Below are 21,402 nucleotides of genomic sequence, written 5' to 3' on the forward strand. Positions count from 1 at the left end.
TCTCCAGATCAGACTATACTTGGAACCTTTACACCTTTTGGACATGGCAGTATCTGCCTTCATAACAGGTAGGGAGATATATTTCAGAGCACTTGCTAGCGTACTGTATATTAAGGTTGGTGCTGCAGTAAGAGGTGCTATAGAAGAGCCTAAGATACTGCTCGAAGCCATGAATGAGACTGTATGATACAACTTGATTTCACAGCCACGGACATGGAGTTGAATCATCCCTTGCTTTATGCCACTGTTTTTTAACTATTAAAATTATATTCCATTCCCCCAAAAGCAGCCACAGTTTTGGGTAACTCAAGTTTCTCTGCACCTAAACTCTTGATTTGCTCACACTGATGGAATGACAGTGTATACAAGTCAGAGATTTTGGGCTACCAAAAACTTCCATCAGCCAAATTTTGAAGCTGAATGGAGGTCATTGAAAATTTGGCTCCTGACTTGTACTGTGATATAACGACCACCAGCCAAATCTCCAAGGGCAGAAGGCACATGCATTTACCAGAAAATCTACCCCCAGCAGTGGAGACATCGGGCAAAAGTTTTTCATCCCAATCCTGGCTCCTTCAAACACTTGAAGAAAGGCAGCTCTGCAAACCCTCCATGACATTGGTGGCAGAGAGACATGCCACAGAACACTGTCTGAGTAATCATTCCCTAGCACAGTTCTTAGGAAAGCAAACACACACACACCCCTGCCTACCTAACTTACACTGTTTCATGAATATCAGAGAGAGAATTGGTCAAATACTATTTGTTAAATGCATTTTTTGATTAATGTTCATCCGAAGTATCTGTCAAATCACAGATAATCGGTGTGCCTTTGTGGAAGGAAGGAGCGGGGTTGTTGAACCCATTTGGAAGTATTTACTGATTGGGCCACAGTGGGGCCCTTTGTACTAAGCTAAATATTTTTGTAGAGTTGTTGAGCCACATCTGTTTTGAATAACAATGGTAATTGAGACAATTTTTAGTAAAACTCAATTAAGTGAGACCCTTAATTGAAAATATTTCCCATATTGTCTGGGATGTTGATTTTAATTCTTACTTCTGCTATTTGTGACATCTTCTCAGAACACTACATTGAAGCAGGTCAGCTGATGTGTTTGTGCCAGGGATAAAGGTAACTGTGGGTTTGTTGTTGCGAATGAACACTAAAGAAAAATCGTAGAAGTGTGACCCCCAAAAAGCAACTCAGGAATCTTAACAACATGGATTGATTGGTTGGATTGATAAACGTGACTATCTTTTCCTTATTTTCTTCTTCTTCCCTCCAATTTGCGCTGGCAGCTGAAGAATTTTTGTGCTCTTGATAGTGCACTAGAAATAAGTATTAAAACTCACCAAGTATTAGTCATCAGTTTCTCATACATTCTCCTATTTCATTTTAATTATTAAAACAGCCCTTCAATGTCTCTGGGCCTCACTGCTTCACCTGTAAAGCAGGGCTAGTATAGATCTGCCTTACAAGTGTGTAGCGTGTGAAAAGCACAATGGCGTGCTGCATGTGCAAAGTTATTATGCTAATTAAAACCACTTAGATCAAAGTAAAGTTCTTGGACTGCTCACATTTTACGAACGTGAACCATTAAACCTGGCTTTCTGTTTCTGGTTGTTGTTCACAGTAACATCATAGCAATGATGTTTAATCAGGAAGGAGGCATGGTGACTAATAAAGATGGAGAAATAGTCAGAGAATGGATATGGCCTCCGGTGGGAAAGCTTAGTGATCCAGTTTTAATGCAGGTAATATTTATTGGCTTGATTTTTCTGTTTTGGTTTTCTCCTTTTGCAACAAAATTGCCCTTTGGAAAATTTCTTCATTGCAAGGATAATAATACTGCACTTTTCATCTTCTAAATGCTTTACAAAGAATAGCTAAGTAACACTCCCAACAATCCAGGTGTAGCAAGGTAAATATTGCTGTCTGTATTTTACTCATGTGGAATCTAAGACAGGGAAAAGATAAGTAACTCGCCCAAGGCTGCAGAGAATTGTGTAAGGGCTCATGATTTCCTGAGGCCACCAGACTATCCATGCACCTAGGAGCAGTGTTTTAGAACATTCTCTCATTACTCTTTTAAAATACAAGTGAGTTCTCATTTAATTTATCTTTTGTGTGTTTTTAATAGCAAACAACTGCTGAACCTGACGTTAGGACTGATCCAATTCTCATTGACGTCAATGGAAAGACTGCCACTGACTCCAGTGGTTGTTGGATCAGGCCCAGAATGCTAAAAGATACTTGAAATTAAGGTAAAAATCAGGGATACATTTGGTAGAGAGGCCCTGAAAATTACACAGAACACCCAAGCGTAAGTTTGAGGACACTTGCAGGCAGTTGGTAGGAAAAGGGGTGTCTTCTGAGATTTTTTTTTTAACCCAGTTGCATGTCAGTTTAAACTTTAAAGTTTCGTACACAGAAAAGCTGTCAATTCCATTTAATACTGCCTCCTAGAGGATGACTGGAAGGAGAGGAGAGGAAACTGAAGTGACACTTCACTTGTTCCCCTGCCTTCCTTTCACAGACCTCACCTGCCAATAGCAACATCTTCTTTCCCTTCCTGGAAGGTTCCTAGTGTATACCTCACTTACTCTGTACCCTCCCATCCTTAGCAGCTTCCATCGCCTTCCCAAATCCCATTCATAATTCAGTCTGTATTTAAGAAAGAAGAGAAAACAACCATCCTTTAAATCCATATTGCTAGTCTGAAGGATAAGTGTCCACTCCTAATATCTAATGGCCTCTTAAAGGCACACTAATGCTGACATGGCAATGGAGAAAAAGTAGCTTAAATGTGTTGATAGCTTCTTAAATTAACTTGTCAAAAACCTAAGCATCATTGTAGAGAGCTGAAAGAAAATATCTTCTCAACCCACAATTGTAGTCAAGAGAGCACATAAGATGTTGGGCGGTATTTAGAAAGGGACAGAGAATAATACTGAAAATATAATGTCGTTATATATGCCAATGATACACTCTCTCGTAGAATACTCTGCTCATTTTGGTCACCCTATTTCAAAATGGATATAGGAGGAATCAAAAAGGTCCAGAGAAGGCCAGCAAAGACTACTAGAGACACAGAAAGATTTCTGTATAGCAAGAAATTAAAGTGATTAAGACTATTCAATTAAGAAAGGAGACAAAGAGGTGACATGAGACCATTACGTGGTTTAAAGATCAAGTGGGCACCCCATTTACCCTTTCATAATAAAATAACAAGGAGACACCCAAGTACACAGAAGAAAACAATTTTTAAAAAATAATTAAAGGAAATATTTTTCTATGCAATGCAGAATTAACCTGTGAAACTCACTGCCACAAGAAATTATGACTTTAAAAATCGGACATTTCCTTGTATAAGAATATCATCCACATGTGCTCTCTGAAAAACTCTCCTGGAACATTTTCATACAGCTCAATGGAGTTATGCTTTACTAAGGAGCAGACACCCTAAACATTTGCTAGCAAAGCCCTTAAGTGTGCCTTGAAGAAAAGAATTTGTAAAGGCACCACCACATACACGCCAGGTCAGATTTTGTTGCTTGTTACTTGATACACAGCTATTGGCAATGTGATTAGTACTTTATACAAGGTATCCATTCAAGAGCACTGACAGAATGTCAGGTAGCCAACAAACACAAGTAGTTTCTTGTTTCTCAGTTCACCTTACCTTAGGTGGCAGCCTAAATGAGGGAGCAGCTGGGAACAATCACACACAACATGTGTGATAGGCCTGGTACAGCTAACAGATTGCCTTTTATATAGGTGGTACAAACGTGTGGTTTTGTAGCGGGTGGTTCCGAGTTCCCTCTTTGCTGTTGCCATGATGTTCCAGTATAATGACAACAATGAAGTCCTAGGAGACCACGGATTTGTGACAATATACTGTATGACTGAAAAGTGCAAAACAAATTCTAGACACCGGATACTGTCTAAGCTCTGCTCATCCACACCTGCAACCAAGCTCAAATGCCAAGCATAGGGTAGAATGTTTCTTGCTAATCTGTGCCTGATTCTGTAGGTCTTATACATCAAGAAGCAAAGGCACTTTCTTGAGTCACCTTAAAAGTTGGGGGAGTTTCTCATATGTTCCCTCACTAGACAATGACTAGTGCATACCTTCCTGCCTCTGCATGATCCAGATTAGTATGTCCTGGACAAGAATAGTCTGGGCAAGGGGCCGTTTCTGGCCAGACTTCATATGCATACAGTATTAACTAACTTTACATCATTAATCTTTGCTTGGAGACAAAACCAGAATTTGGCTCAACATTTAACTGAAAAGGCTGATCACTAACCATCATTTGGGTTGGCTAATCGCAATCTTTCCCCGTTTTAACATTGGAGAGGTCACACTATGCAGCATCTCCCACCTGGGCCACAAAAATGAAGATTGGGTATAGAACATGACTGCCCTTTGTCTTACTCCAGGTTAATGACTACATCACTGTGAGGATTGCAGGGCGCTTTGCTATTAGCTTGGTCTACAAGTGGCAACATGAAAGCGTGCGATTGTCTTTGTCACCACTACAAGGTGTGGCTCTTCCGCAATTAGAAGAACTGGTATGTTGCAACTGCTTGCAATTAAGGTTCATTAAAAATGTCAGTCTGTCTATAGCCTGTGAGACTAACGAGTTTTCACTGAGTCAGTAACCCTTAATATTATCTCTTTCCCCCTTTGCAGTACCTTCTAATAGGTATGGATAAATATAGCTCTACTAGGAGCCTCTATTTATTAGCAGTCTACCCCTGACTTCACTAGAGATGCACACTGACTCAGTTAGAGGAAGAAATATGGAAAAAGTGAATTCATAAGTGCAACCACTCACCCTTAAATAAAAAGAAAAGGAGTACTTGTGGCACCTTAGAGACTAACCAATTTATTTGAGCATAAGCTTTCGTGAGCTACAGCTCACTTCATCGGATGCATACTATGGAAACTGTAGAAGATCTTTTTATACACACAAAGCATGAAAAAATACCTCCCCCCACCCCACTCTCCTGCTGGTAATAGCTTATCTAAAATGATCACTCTCCTTACAATGTGTATGATAATCAAGTTTGGCCATACCAACAGGAGAGTGGGTTTGTGTGTTGGGGTGGGCGGGTGAAAGAAAACCTGGATTTGTGCTGGAAATGGCCCAACTTGATTATCATACACATTGTAAGGAGAGTGATCACTTTAGATAAGCTATTACCAGCAGGAGAGTGGGGTGGGGGGAGGTATTTTTTCATGCTTTGTGTGTATAAAAAGATCTACACTTTCCACAGTATGCATCCAATGAAGTGAGCTGTAGCTCACGAAAGCTTATGCTCAAATAAATTGGTTAGTCTCTAAGGTGCCACAAGTACTCCTTTTCTTTTTGCGAATACAGACTAACACAGCTGTTACTCTGAAACCTGTCACCCTTAAATATCTATTTTGCAGTGGAGTTAAAATCAGACTGTAAGCATCTTTCAGATTGTTTTAGAAATTAACCCTTTTTGATATATGTGAACAAACAGTCGTTAAAAAGTACAAAAAAAAAAAAACCCAGGTAGTTTTGATTCTTATCTAGCAATGTAACTGGCTTGATTGTTTTCTAAGAAACAATTTTTATTTTAGAAAAAATTCCACATATGTGAGCACTTAATAGGGCTTTATTATTGGCAAACAGCAAAAATACAACTATCAACAGCTTGCTCTTGGCAGGGACTGTCACTTACTGTTATAGATATATGTGTTTGTTAGCACAGAACTGCCTAGAGGTTCCAGTCAGAGGATTGGGGCCTCATCTTGCTAGGCAGCCTACACACATATACCAAAAAGGTGCATTTGTAACACAGTCTGACCTGAATTCTGATTGGGGCATGTCTACACTGCATTGTAAACCTGAATCTTTGGGACCTGGGCTTGCAGACTTGGTGGGTACATCTAACACTAAAAAAAAAAAAAAAAAAAAATCCCACAGCAGCAAGTCTCAGAGCCTAGATCTACTGACTCTTGCTCATGGGGTTCACACTACAGGGCTAAAAACAGCAATGTAGATGTTCCCACTTGGGCTGGAGCTGGGTCTGAGACCCCCTCACCAGGTCTCAGAGTCCAGACTCCAGCCCGAGTGGGAACATCTACATTGCTATTTTTAGCCCCACAGTACAAAGCCTGCAAGCCCCAGTCAGTAGATCTGGGCTCTCAGACTCGCTGTCACAGGTATTTGGGGGGTGGTGGTTGTTGTTTTTACAGCATAGACATACCCAAAGTTTCCAAGCCCAGGCTTGAGTGTCTACACTACATTGTAAACCTGGGCTTACCATTATTGGACCTGGTCTCACAGCCATGCTAACACGTCCATATTGCACTACACACACCTTCTGACTTGGGTCTGCAACTTGAGCTGCAGACACACTGCAAAATGACAGGGCTTGGACCTCAGTCACAATGAGACTAAGGCTCTGACCCAAATCCCTTTACCAGAGTCCGAGGACCTGGGTCCTGAGTGCTTGCTTACCCGAGTCAGACTGATTTGTGTGTGGACAGAAGGGATCAAACCTTTGTGTTTATCCAGCCCTTAGTGATTGTATAATATATAAAAAAAGTTTTATACTTTTCTCTCTCTTTTTTCCAGGGCCAGATACTCACCAGAGTTAAACTTTCATCCAAATCAGCTAAAGAATTCTCTAAAGTAAGCAGGAAAAAATTGAGAGAGAAAGAAACAAAGAAGGTTCTAAAGAAAGAAGTAAGCAGCAACCAAAAACTCAGTACTAAGACAGCTAACAATCTTACTGGAATATTTTTTGCATCTCTTTCTTTTCTAACAATTGCTTGTTTGCAGCTGTGTTTAAGTCCTTCCCACACAACCATCTTGACTCTGAAACGTAAAGATATTCCTCCCCAATTTTTTTTTTTAAGGCCTATTGAGAGTAATGCCCTAAAACTGTAAGGCCAGATCCTCAGCTGGTGTAAATTGACTTCAGTGGAACTCTGCTGATTTACACCAGGTAACGATCTGCCCCATTGCCTGTTATGGAAGTGTCCCTTACTATGTACTAGTTATTGTACAAATACAATGGGCCCAATTTCTGGTTGGGTTTTTTGGATGCTGCTATGACACAAATAATAGTCTATTCATGATTAATCTATTGTCTGATAACCCTCTTGGATAATAAAGTCCAGTTAAGTATGTCATCCATTTCATCCACAGCTACAACTACCATTATAACATATTTTGATATTCATTCTTGCCAAGAGGGACTGGCTAAGCATTAGGTATGAAATACCTACACTCTACAGGTTAGAATCCTAGGAGTGTTGACTCAGTCCTTCTGTGGTAGATAAATGAGGGGCAGCGGAACAAGGGGGCAGTGGGAGCTAATGCCCCTGATCTATGTTTCTGCACCTGTGCGACATTCCTTGCAAGTGGCATCGAGGTGAAAGCAGGACCTGGAAGCTGGAGTAGATGCTATAATGCCCCGGATCAGGCCAGGGAGCAGGTAGGAAAATGCTCCCACTGCTGAGGCTCAGTAGCTCCCCTCACTCCTCCTCCTATCCGTGATACCGCGACCTCCACCTGCTTCTCATGTAGAGGGCCACTACTCGGCACCCCCCACTCAAATCACACTTCTGCTGCCTCCGTGATAAACTGAGGTCCATACAGAATGGAGATCCTGCGTATGAGAGTTTAAAAAATGAAGTCCTGTCTCTTATTTGTGGACATCCTTTGCTTTCTGCAAGAGGAGAGGGTTCCCCTAGTGTCCTGAGTAAAATTCTCCCACACCTTGTTTTTGTGCAGAATGCAGCATGCTGGTTGACCACCTGGCTTGACCATCCAACCAAAATGCTGCATTCCTATAGTACTCTATATAAAAGTCTTAAATGCCCCACTGAACTCAGGATAGATGGTCTTTGTGTCACAAAATGTGTTATCATGATCAGGGGGTTCACAAGTGAAGGGATTTGTGGAGTCAAAGTTGGAAAAGCAAAAACAAAACAACCCCCCCCCCAAAAAAAACCCAAAAAAACCAAAACAAAACAGATTTTTGCTTAGTGTTGACTTCCATTTATATTCCATTTTGTATAAAACATTTAACTTAGAAAGTTCAGAAATGTATTTTGAGAGTGATAAGATCCAGGTAAATGTGTAAATTAATATTTTAAAAAGAAAAACAAGAAGTTACCCCGAATCATTCTGGGGAGTTAAATTAACCTGACATTTATTCACCAACACTAACATAGAGGGAGAGAGAAGACACCTTGTTCCTTCTAACTAACTTGAGGGCAATGCCCATTACAATAATATCTCTACCCCTTAGCAATGCCTGTCAGATTGCCATTTGAAATGCCACCAAAACAAGATCTGCAGAGAGTTGACAAGAAAATAAACGGAGCAAGGAGGGGAATGCAGAACTAGGGGAGGATGAAGCACTGGGAGGAGATGCTTAAGGGACTTAAGAGTCTAAATCTCCTTTAGGAAAGTGACTTAGGAGCCTAAATTGCAGTGAGACTTGGGCCTTAAGGCCCATATCCTCAAAGGTATTTAGGTACTTAACTCTCATTTAAATCAATGGGAATACAGTTGCAGATCTGGGTCTGCGTGCTTAAGTCACATCTGAAAATGGGACTTTGGTGCTTTTGAAAATTTTATCCCTGAGCACAATTGCGTCATGCTAGTTAGTCGATTACAGTTTTGGCTTTTAACCAGCTTCTGGACTTATGGACAGAACTCTAAAATATTACTTTCGGTTTTATTGAAAACAAGTTTTTTCTGCATTTTGAATTTGTGTTGCTAAGCAGTTTATGCAAATAATTTTGGTTCATTTTTAGCAGTTCAGTTAAGTACAGTAGGAGTTATATTAAATGGATGAAGCTCTTTTCTTGTCTGTAATTCCAATTAGCTTACAAAGTGAGCTAGTCAAAAATTATAGTTTAAGCTTCCTGTGTCTAAATTGGTAGATGCTATATGGGTTTCTCGGCAATGCTTAACCACTGCACCAAAAACACTCACATTCACTCACTCTGTCTTGTGCTTCAAATCTCTGTATTGCTTTTGGAAGCAACAATTCAGATTTAGAGATAAGTACAATGCATCATTACCACCTTGCTCAGAAAGCTATTTTGCCATCTGTTCTTCTTTGAAGGGTGCATCATGTGGGTAACACCCATTAACAATTAACATTAATACTCACATTGCCACTGATGGGAAAATACACTTTTCATTGCAACTGTGTCTACATCAGACAACTTAACCAGTACCATAAGGACAGCTGTAGTGTAAATACTTACATTGTACTAGTGATGCTATTCCGACTGTAGTTTTACCCACATCCACACTAGCGCTGTACTACGCTACTGCAATTGCATTGTGCTCCGGGTATCTATCCTGCAGTTCCCAGCACAGTTCACTTGAGAAATTCTGAAAGACTGTCTGGGAGCCCAGCAGAACTGTGGGGAGAAAGGTCACATTTCCATAAGTTCCCTTGAGTACTCCCCATTAGACCCCAGGTATCGGTGTAATTTTAAGAGCTTTTTTTCAAAACGGAGGGCAGGATGACCATTTAATCCCTCCCTCCTGGCTCAGCAATGTTTTACGCTTCACTGTTTCTGGATCAGCTGCCTTATAAGATCTCACTCCGACACCGGGTTAATTAATAAACTCCAGCCTTATTGTGGCTGCTTACAACATGGCTTCTTCAGTCTCATGGCTTCTCAGACAGTTCCCCAGGAGGTGTCATTTCGAAATAGTTCCCCCTCAGAAAACAGTATGCGATCTGCTGGCACTTTCATATTGTTACATCCCTTCTCTTTTAAAAAAAAGCTGTTAAACACTCCAGCAATAACTGGTAATGTAATCTAACGTATTCCTTTAAGATGCTGACCATTCTTGCAGTTACTTTATTCATCACTTTATCAGTCTGTCTAGCTACACAGTGGTACAACTTGGAAGTTCATCACAAAATCCCTCAGATGAGCAGGTTTTATAACAGTCCATCCTCCTCTAGTATGGTATGGTTCACTGGTGCCTCCTTGGTGATGTCTTACTCCCATCTGGTCAATAACAGCCTCTAGGCATGGTGTTGCTTGAGTCTGTCAAAACACCCTCTTCCTTCTGTCTTTTCTCTGGCATGCCCCTGACGTTGTCTGCTTCTAACAACTCTGGCTCAGGATTTTCCTGCTGTAGAACCCGAAGACATTTGTTGTCCATCCTGTCTTTAGAGATTTTTTATTTTTCTGAGGTGCCTATGGTTTTGCCTCACTATCTGTCCATTGTCTATTTGCACTTGACATGATCTTTGGTTTCCTTGTTGCACTAGGGTAGCTTTGTGGCAGAACTTTATCCTGTTTTGTTAATGGTTGTTTATATACTTTGTTGCCTAGTTCCAGATCTGTCAGATCTCTTGCAGATGTGTTGTAGTAAAACACTTGTCTTTTTTGTTGGCTTCTCCATATTCGCCAGGTGAAACGCCTGAGTACCAAGGGTCTAAAAACCTTCTGCTTGTTGGCAAGAGTGTCTTAGGTCTCTGGCTCATCAATCTTTGTGCGGGACTAGAATTTAGGCCTTGCAAGGGAATATATCTGTGATCTATTAGTGCTAAGTATTGGTCAGCCTCTGCCATTTTTGCTTTTTTCAACAGTTTCTAATCAGTTTTTACTACTGATTCCAGTTTGCCATTGCTTTGATGATACCCCAGTGAAGATGTTATGTGACCAAAATCCCAGTCCTTTCTGAACTTCCAGAACTCTCCTGAAAGAAACTGAGGTCCATTATCAGAACGCAGAATATCAGGTATCCCATACTGTGCAAAGTGTGCTTTTATCTTCTGCATGACTGTTATGGATCCTGTAGTCTATAGTCTATCTCCCAGAAATTGGAAACATACTCTACAATCATCATGTATCCTTTGTCTCCAAAGGTAAACAAATCTACTCCCACCTTTGCCCATGGTCTTTCTTGGAACTTTGTGTTGCCACAGGGTCTCTTTCGGTTGTCTTCTTAGGGTCTGCATACATCACACTTTTCTATGAATACCCATAATTGTTCATTCATTCCCAGTCAGTACATAGTCCTTCTGGCTCACCGTAAGCAACCTTCAATTCCCAGATGTGATGAATAAACTTTATGCATATTCTCATTGCTAAATAGCTGCTAGAATAACTGCTCTTTCTCCCTTAAATATAATGTCGTTCTGTATACATAACTTATCTCTTATCTGAAAGAATGTGTTCTCTCTTTAGGTACTTGATCTTTTGTCACTGGCCATCCTTGTAGGATCATGAGTTGCAATTTCTGCAGCATTCTGTCTTGCTCTGTACCTCTTTCAACCTTTCTTCCAAGATAGGAAAGTACTGTACCCATATTAACTGTCTCCACCTCGGCCTCTACGGATCTCTCCTGGCTGGGTTCTGGCAAGTATAAATGGCTCAAGGTGTCTGCCAACACCAAGTTGCTGCCTGGGCAATACTTGATCTGTACATTGTAACTCTACAGTTGCATCATCACCCACTGTAAGTGTTTTGGTGCACTGAGTAATGGCTTTCATGAGGGTTATGGCAGATTGTACATCCATGGTGCAACTGTAAATGTATTGGTGACATTTTTGCATTCCAAAGAGTATTGCTAACAACCTCTTTTTCAATTTGAGCATAGGCTTTCTCTGTCACGGACAATGCTCTGCTTAGAAACGCAACAGGTTGTCCTTCTTGCAGCATGGTAGCCCCTAGACAGGACTCGGATGTGTCACATTGCAGCATCAGGGTTCCTCTGCGATATAATGTTTCAAAATGAGAGCCTTCTCAATCATCTCTTTTGTTTTCTGGAATACTTGCTTGTGTTGGTCTGTCCACTCCCATAAGGTGACTCAATGTGTCAGCTCTTTCAGGATCTTACTGCTCTCAGATAGATCGCTGCAAAACTTGGCTAAATAATTGACCATTCCCAGGAATCTTTGGACTCCTTTAATATTGCTGAGTCTTGGCATTTCTCTAATTGCCCTCACTTTCCCTGGGTCTACTTTCAGGCCTTTGGAGGTCAACAAACGTCCAGTGTAGGCCATCTCAGTTACTCTCAACCTGAGTTTGTCTGAGTTCAATTTAATATTCTTTTTTCTGAATCTCTGTAAAAAAATGTAGTAATTTGCAATCATGATATTGTTGTGCTTGTTCTGGATCTTCACCCTCAATCAGCACATGCCAGAATTCATTTTCTACACTGCATACTATAAAAAGTCTCACTTTAGACAGATCTATTAATATGTCCTCAATTATAGGCAGATGGAAATAGTTCTGTTTCAAAGCTTTGTTTAAAGGCTTTAGGTCTAGGCATCGTCTCAGTTTTCCAAATGGCTTCATTACCACCACAAGACTGCTTATCCAGTCTGTGCTCTTCTTGACAGGCTGTGTAATTCTACAATTTTGTAGGCTCTGCAGTTCGTCTTTCAGTGGCTGTAGGTATTGCAATGGGTACTTTTTTTGGCAATTTAACTGGCTTCTCACTGGTGTCAATCTCTATTTTATGAACACCATGTAGTGGTCTGTCTCCTTGAAACACGTCCCTATAGTCCCTCTGTATCATCTCCTGGTCCCAGGTAATACCATCCAAGGTATCTTCAGTCACCCTGCTATCCACTTCCATTATGTTTTGAACTGTATTTTTATCAGGTTCATGGCTTAGGCAGCCTTGTTGCCCAGAAATGGTACTCTTGTCTCATCATCTATGACCACAAAATCCAGACTTCCTTTTTGTTCCTTCCGTTTTTAAATTTTTATATTTTCCTCACAGGCTTTAATGTGGTATGGTTGTACATTAACCATCTGTTAACAGTCTCTTCCAACCCTATGTCCGAGTTTATCAGACAGATCAGGATAATGTTACAACTTGCACCACAATATAATTGAAATTGTATCACTTTCTTCCCAGGTAACTTGGCTGCATACAACGATTTCTGGTGCTTACTAGGGTCTTCTTGCACTGTGTTTACCATCTGTTTGGTCACCCACATAATGGCCTCATACTCACTGTTGCACTCTTCGGTTACTGTGTGTACTTTAGATTTGTTTTTCTACCCTCTGGACAAACACTTGGTTGCAAAATGATTACATTTGTCACATGTATGGTATTTTCCCCATAATCTAGACACTTTTTTTTCTGTCTTGTGTTTTCTCTACCGCAGTATTTGCATGTGTCTGTACTCTAATAATCTACTAATGTTGTATTGGGTTTTGATTTCTTCTTTATGTATTGCATAGACAGTTTCTGCTGACTGCTCTTCCAGGGTTCTAATCCGCTCTTTAGATAGCTGTGCAGCCCTGCATATCTCTTAGCTTTCCCCCCAAATTAAGGCAGCTTCCCCTAGCAACCAGTCTCGCACTTGTGAGTCTCATATCCCACATGCTATCCGGTCTCTTATCAATGAATCGTTAATATTCCTAAAATTGCAACTGGCTGCTACAACTTCTAAATAAGTGCTGTACTCATCTATCTGGCCCCTGCAGCTGCTTGATCCTAGGTAAAGAAATTATATCCTCCCACCACTTCATTCTTCCTAGGGGGGGTCTGTCCTGGTGAAAACTGGACAGTCCAGGGGAGGGCCATGGCCCGCTGACCTTTCCTGTTCCGGCGCCACTGATTTGCGGGTTTAATGTCTCTGGAGGCTTCAGTGCTTCCATTTTCTGTTATCAGCCTTGTCTTGTAAAACAAACGGTGTACTCACAGCAGTATTCTGCTCTCGGCAGTGCAAGTCTGAACAGTCTCTCCCGCGGTCTAGGACTCGATTAGCTCTGCCATTATGTTTTATGCTTCACTGTGTTTGAATCACCTACCATATAAAATTTTACTCTGACACAGGGTTAATTAAACTCCAGCTTTATTGTGGCTGCTTACATCATGGTGTTTTCAGCGTCATGGCTTTTCAGAAAGTTCCCCATGAGGAGTCACTTCTAAGCAGTTCCCCCCAGGAAACAGTATGTTGCCTGAAAGTGTCTGCTAACGCTCAAGCAACAGGTTTCAGAGTAGCAACCGTGTTAGTCTGTATTCGCAAAAAGAAAAGGAGTACTTGTGGCACCTTAGAGACTAACAAATTTATTTGAGCATAAGCTTTTGTGAGCTACAGCTCACTTCATCAGTCGCAGACCACACCACACGATCCATTGTCTACAGCCAAGCTCTACGATACAACCGCATTTGCTCCAATCCCTCAGAGAGGAACACCTACAAGATCTCTATCAAGCGTTCTTACAACTACAATACCCACCTGCTGAAGTGAAGAAACAAACAGATTGACAGAGCCAGAAGAGTACCCAGAAGTTACCTACTACCGGACAGGCCTAACAAAGAAAATAACAGAACGCCACTAGCCATCACCTTCAGCCCCCAACTAAAACCTCTCCAACGCATCATCAAGGATCTACAACCTATCCTGAAGGACGACCCATCACTCTCACAGATCTTGGGAGACAGGCCAGTCCTTGCCTACAGACAGCCCCCCAACCTGAAGCAAATACTCACCAGCAACCACACACCATACCACACAACAGAACCACTAACCCAGGAACCTATCCTTCCAACAAAGCCCATTGCCAACTGTGTCCACATATCTATTCAGGGGACACCATCATAGGGCCTAATCACATCAGCCACACTATCAGAGGCTCGTTCACCTGCACATCTACCCATGTGATATATGCCATCATGTGCCAGCAATGCCCCTCTGCCATGTACATTGGTCAAACTGGACAGTCTCTACGTAAAAGAATAAATGGACACAAATCAGACGTCAAGAATTATAACATTCAAAAACCAGCCAGAGAACACTGCAATCTCTTTGGTCACTCGATTACAGACCTAAATGTTGCAATTCTTAAAAAAAACAAACAAAAAAAAAACAACTTCAAAAACAGACTCCAAGGAGAGACCGCTGAATTGGAATTAATTTGCAAACTGGATACAATTAATTTTGGCTTGAATAGAGACTGGGAGTGGATGGGTCATTACACAAAGTAAAACTATTCCCCACCACCACTGTTCCTCAGATGTTCTTGTCAACTGCTAGAAATGGTCCACCTTGATTATCACTACAAAAGGTTTCCCCCCTGCTCTCCTGCCGGTAATAGCTCACCTTAAGTGATCACTCTCATTACAGTGTGTGTGGTAACATCCACTGTTTCATGTTCTCTATGTATATAAATCTCCCCACTGTATTTTCCACTGAATGCATCCGATGAAGTGAGCTGTAGCTCACGGAAGCTTATGCTCAAATAAATTTGTTAGTCTCCAAGGTGCCCCAAGTCCTCCTTTTCTTTTTGCTCAAGCAACAGCAATTTGTGCTGAAGTTTTCTAAAAATCTGTTATAAGACTGCTGAGGCAGCTGCATCAAGGCACTGGAGAGTGTTCCTCCTGCAGTGATTCAGAAGCTGAGAACAGCAATAGGTAAAGTTTTGCTGCAAGAGTCACTCTTCTCCCCGCCCCTTCTAAAGTAACCTATTCTGGCACTTGAAGTTGATGTTAATCAGTTGAAGTGCTGCTTTTGGGCCAGATGTAGCCCCAGCCAAGTGGGTCTGTGTGTTTTCAATGTCAAGTGCCAGCAGTAATCACTGCTTTATTCTGTTGAAGCTAATGCTGGGACTCATTTGCCCCTCCCAACAAATCCAGGAATACATGAACAAAAAGGATGGTAAGGCAGGTCTTGGTGGGCCATCATAGGAAGGAAAGTGCATGGTGTCAGAATTTTCAAAAACTCTGGACCTTCTCAGAGTGGGCAGAAGGGAATCCTTGTCCCACCAAACAATATTGACGTTAATGATGTCTCCATCCATGTTGTGATTCTGGGCAGTTCTGCCTCCTCACACTTGTTATGCCTCACAAAACCACTCTCAGATTAAAAATACCCAGAGAGATGTCAGTAGGTACAGCAGGTGTAAAATAGAGGCAGAGCATGCTTTTGGGAGGCTGAGAGCCAAATGCAAATAGCTGCTGACTTACAATGTTAATTCAATGACTAATCAAACCATTATAATGTCCTCCTCCTGCACTTTACGCAATACTTGTAAAACCAAAAGGGAGGTCTTTGAACAACGGAGTGAGGAAGCAATGGGACTGGCAGCAGCCTAGCCAAACAAACAAGCTGTGGCAGACTCCAGTATAATTTACAGCATCCGCACCCTTCTTCTCTCATCCTACAACAGAGGACTAAGAGTATGTGTTATGATGCCAAACTAGATTACACAGTATAATGGATCAGACTAGAAGATGGTGACATTTACCAGTGCCTGCTAACTTCCACTCATGGTGTATTGGATCCATTCTTCCTCTCGGAGACCCTAGTCTGATGTGAATTTGAAATGCTCATTGTGGACTTCAGGAGAGGCTGTGATGTTACTTTATCTTCTACTGAACAGTTATGAACAATCAAATTTAATTTAACACGCTGGCTGCACAAATGCGTGAACTTGCTTCTGGGTCACTTTCACAGGCGGTCTCGTTCTGATGGGCTGAATTCATAAAACAGATGTACAAAATAAATCACAGACTGGAAAAACAAACAAACAAAACAAAAAAAAACTTCCACTCATGGGAAGTTTGAAAAAGTCTTCTCTATCCCCTCACTCTACTGATAACTTATATTCAAAATATGCTTTTAAATTAAAGGTCTCATATATATTATAATTAGGGCTGTCGATTAATCACAGTTAACTCACACGATTAAAAAAAATTAACTGCGATTAAAAAAATTAATCACAATTAATCACTGTGTACGTGCTTGCTTTATATTCTTTTTTATTACAAATATTTGCACTATAAAAATGATACACAAAAGAAATAGTATTTTTCAATTCACCTCATACTGCAATCTCTTTATCATGAAAGTGCAACTTACAAATGTAGATTTTTTTTGTTACATAACTGTTTTGTTTTTGAGTGCAATGTAAAACTTTAGAACAAGTCCACTCAGTCCTACTTCTTGTTCAGCCAATCGCGAAGGCAAATAAGTTTGTTTACATTTATGGGAAATACTGCTGCCTGCTTCTTATTTATAATGTGAGAAAGCGAGAACAGGCGTTCGCATGGCACTTTTCTAGCCGGAGTTGCAAGGTATTTATGTGCCAGATGTGCTAAAGATTCATATGCTCCTTCATGCTTCAGCCACTATTCCAGGGGACATGCTTCCATGCTGATGATGCTCATTAAATAAATGTATTAATTAAATTTGTGAACTCCTTGGGGGAGAATTGTATGTCTCCTGTTATGTTTTACCGACGTTCTGCCATATATTTCATGTTACAGCAGTCTCGGATGATGACCCAGCACATGTTGTTCATTTTAAGAACACTTTCGCTGCAGATTTGACAAAACGCAAAAAAAGGTAGCAATGTGAGATTTCTAAAAATAGCTACAGCACTGGACCCAAGCTTTAAGAATCTGAAGTGCCTTCCCACATCTGAGAGGGACGAGGTGTGGAGCATGCTTTTAGAAGTCTTAAAAGAGCATCATGCAGATGCGGAAACTACAGAACCCGAACCACCGAAAGAGAAAGTCAACATTCTGCTGGTGGCATCTGACTCAGATGATGAAAGTGAACATGCGTCGGTCTGCTCTGCTTTGAATTGTTATTGAGCAGGTCATCAGCATGTCCTCTGGAATGGTGGTTGAAGCATGAAGGGACATATGAATCTTTATCGCATCTGGCACGTAAATATCTTGCGATGCTGGCTACAACAGTGCTATGCAAACTTCTGTTCTCACTTCCACATGACATTGTAAATAAGAAGCGGGCAGCATTATTTCCTACAAATTGTAACCAAACTTGTTTGTCTGAGTGATTGGCTGAAGTAGGACTGAATGGACTTGTAGGCTCTAAAATTTTCCATTGTTTTATTTTTGTATGCAGTTATTTTTTGTACATAATTCTACATTTGTAAGTTCAATTTTCATGATAAAGAAATTGCACTACAGTACTTGTATTAGGTGAATTGAAATATACTATTTCTTTTGTTTTTCACAGTACAAATATTTGTAATAAAAATAAATATAAAGTGAGCACTGTACACTCTGTATTCTGTGTTGTAATTGAAATCAATATATTTGAAAATTTAGAAAACATCAAAAATATTTTTAAAAATGGTATTCTATTTTTATTTAATAGTGCAATTAATTGTGATTAACTTTTTAATCGCGCGAGCGATTAATCACGATTAATTTTTTTAATAGCTTGACTGCCCTAATTATAACATTATTTCAAGGCTGTTTTGGCAGCATTAAACATCAAATATAGTTTTTAACTGTGTTTTTTCTATTTTTCAAAAAAAGCCAAAGTTATCAGAGTTGGTGAAGACACTTGAAATCCCAGAGGAGAACATAAGCCATATAAATGACTTCAGTGCAGCCAGAGAATTAAGAAAACTACAGCAGAAGATCAAGACTATTTTGGATGACTGGCTGCAACATTATCGAATGGCTTTTGGTCAGTCACTGTAGAAAAAAATTTTAGTGATGATTTTAATAGTTTTCAGTTTGCTTTTACTTCAGCAGGTACCACAATGGACAAAATAGCTCAAGGCCTGTCCTTTCTCTTCTTGATCTGCAGTTTCAGACTTAATTTTATAGAGTGGCTTTCTGGCTTTAAAATATTGTGCATTGAAACAGATAGAAGGGCAGACTGTGAACTTCTTAATCACATTGGTGAACAGTTAATCACATGAAAGGGTCCGGTGAAGCCAAGGTGACTGTGAAGTAGGGTATCACTCAAGATGAGCAAGAGAGGTGGGTTCTGGCCTTTAATGAGGAAGGCATCAATGACAGTGTCACTTCCACATTTCTCTGGGTCAGTGGCACTGTAACTTTTGCTAGTGTTTGGGGTTTGGGAAAGAAATAAGTTTTTAAAAAAACAAAGACTGTCTGAATGGGTTTCTTTGGAGCTAGATATTCCAAACACATTTGCTACTACATTTAAGCAGTACCTTATAATAATACATTAATTTATATTGGAATTCCTGTCTCTGCATGAAATTCATGTCGAGGCATTGGGCCAAAGTATGAATTATGCACCACTTAAGCCATATTTGGTCATTTAAGAGGAACTAAAGTGATGTATAGACCTCATGCTGGTCCTTTGCATGGGCATGAATTTCACCCACTGAGCACTGGCTGCATAAGAGATATCTTAAACTAAATCCATGACACCATGGTCTTCTGGTTCAGTATAATCTGGCAATGCCTGTATTTTGTAGTCTCTGTATTTGATTCCCTCCAAAGAGAAACATTCCATAATATTTGAGCCCTCTTGTAAGGAACATGACCTTGAATATCATCTTCCTTAGATATTATTTCATTTCTCTTATATCTTGTCCATATTGTTAATCCTGAGGATTTGTATCAGTTCCCATGCATAAAAGTAGCCACCAGTAGAGCAAAAACATAGGTTTGGTTGCAGTTTTTACCCCCAACCAAAGTTACATCTGGTACAATAACCAGTCCTGCACACTAAGAGCAAAATCTCTCTCAAAGCTGCCAGGTCCCGGAGCATGTGAAAAATATTAGAACCAAGATCTGCTACCTGAGGGAAGAATTTAGACTTAATTTCATAGTTGGTCTTGTGCTCCTGAATACGCAGTAGAAGAGTTCCACTTACAGGCACACGAACACAGCTAATTGCAGAAGAAGGGCTTAGTTTTTGGTTGGTTTGTTTGGGTTTTTTTGTCTCCTAAGACTGACATCTAGGGTGTGATGGTGTATTTCAGAAATTGACTCGCCACACATTCACAAAATGCCTGGCCTTCCTCAGAAAGCTTTAAGAAAACGCCCAGTGCAGTCTGCAGCTGCTTCCCTGGTTACCTCAATTGTACAGAGAGCACAAGAGAAGAACAGAGAGGACAGTGGAGCCCACGAGTCAGACAGCTCTCTCCTGCTAGCTCGTTTTCAGTCAGCTCCTGCTCACAACATGCAGGGGGAGCTGTCGCCTTATTCTCCCAGGTAAAAAAAAATAAAATAATTTCTGACTGCCCACTGAAATGTTTCTATGATGAGAACTTAATTGTGCATTATGGTGAATTTTAGGTTATTCTAATTAAGCTTAATTATCAGTGGCATAGAACCAATTCTTTCACTGTATCCCCCCGTGGCATTGTAAAAATAACAAGAATAAGTTAGTGACAGGAAAACCATGAAAGGTTTGGGAAAGTATCCTGAACTGACCCTAGAATACAGTTTATATAAAACATTTTACTGGATTATCATCATAGCTTTATATTACAATACTATCCAACAGCTTCATTCAGGAGTGGGGCACCATTGTGCCAGAAAGAGATCTTGGAGTCTTTGTGGATAGTTCTGGGAAAACATCTGCTAAATGTGCAGCAGTAGTCAAAAAACCTCACAATGTTTGGCACCAGTAGGAAAGGGATAGAGAATAAGACAGAAAATATCATAGTGCCACTTTATAAATCCAAGGCACACCCACACCATGAATACTGATTGGAAAAGGTGCAGAGATGGGCAACAAAAATTATTAGGCGCATGGAATAATTTCCATATGAGGAGAGATTTAAAAAAACTGGGACTTTCAGCTTAGAAAAGAGACGACTAAGTGGGGGGATATGAGAGGTCTATAAAATCATGACTGGCGTGGAGAAAAAGTGTTATTTACCCTTTCACACAACACAAGAACCCCGGGTTCACCCAATAAAATTAATAGGCAGGAGATTTAAAACAAAGAAAAGGAAGTATTTCTTCACAGAAGGGAAAGGAGTACTTGTGGCACCTTAGAGACTAACCAATTTATTTGAGCATGAGCTTTCGTGAGCTACAGCTCACTTCATCGGATGCATACCGTGGAAACTGCAGCAGACTTTATATACGCACAGAGAATATGAAACAATACCTCCTCCCACCCCACTGTCCTGCTGGTAATAGCTTATCTAAAGTGATCATCAAGTTGGGCCATTTCCAGCACAAATCCAGGTTTTCTCACCCTCCACCCCCCCACACACAAATTCACTCTCCTGCTGGTAATTGCCCATCCAAAGTGACAACTCTCTACACAATGTGCATGATAATCAAGTTGGGCCATTTCCTGCACAAATCCAGGTTCTCTCACCCCCTCACCCCCCTCCAAAAAACACACACACAAACTCACTATCCTGCTGGTCATAGCTCATCCAAAGTGACCACTCTCCCTCCTCAGGCCCTATGCTACCAGCACTCCCAGCTACCTTCGAGACACCACTGACTTCCTGAGGAAACGTCAATCCATCGGTGATCTTCCTGATAACACCATCCTGGCCACTATGGATGTAGAAGCCCTCTACACCAACATTCCACACAAAGATGGACTACAAGCCATCAAGAACACTATCCCCGATACTGTCACAGCTAACCTGGTGGCTGAACTTTGTGACTTTGTCCTTACCCATAACTATTTTACAT

General features: G+C 40.7%; 1 protein-coding gene across 2 annotated transcripts in view; it reads left to right on the forward strand.

Annotated features, from left to right (window-relative positions):
* LOC140905017 (uncharacterized protein C3orf20 homolog) overlaps nucleotides 1-21,402 on the forward strand; it is a 64,913-nt gene that overhangs the window by 4,389 nt on the left and 39,122 nt on the right. For both annotated transcript variants that reach the window (XR_012156711.1, XM_073327513.1), the window contains exons 2-6: nucleotides 1,635-1,755; nucleotides 4,445-4,576; nucleotides 6,619-6,729; nucleotides 18,289-18,442; nucleotides 19,719-19,950. Coding sequence is in view for 1 of the 2 variants with exons in the window: in XM_073327513.1 (XP_073183614.1) it covers nucleotides 1,648-1,755; nucleotides 4,445-4,576; nucleotides 6,619-6,729; nucleotides 18,289-18,442; nucleotides 19,719-19,950 (737 nt within the window). In the remaining variant the exon portion in view is untranslated. The remainder of the gene's footprint in view (nucleotides 1-1,634; nucleotides 1,756-4,444; nucleotides 4,577-6,618; nucleotides 6,730-18,288; nucleotides 18,443-19,718; nucleotides 19,951-21,402) is intronic.

The sequence above is a fragment of the Lepidochelys kempii genome, chromosome 1 (genome assembly GCF_965140265.1).
Source record: "Lepidochelys kempii isolate rLepKem1 chromosome 1, rLepKem1.hap2, whole genome shotgun sequence".
Classification (NCBI taxonomy): Eukaryota; Metazoa; Chordata; order Testudines; family Cheloniidae; genus Lepidochelys; species Lepidochelys kempii.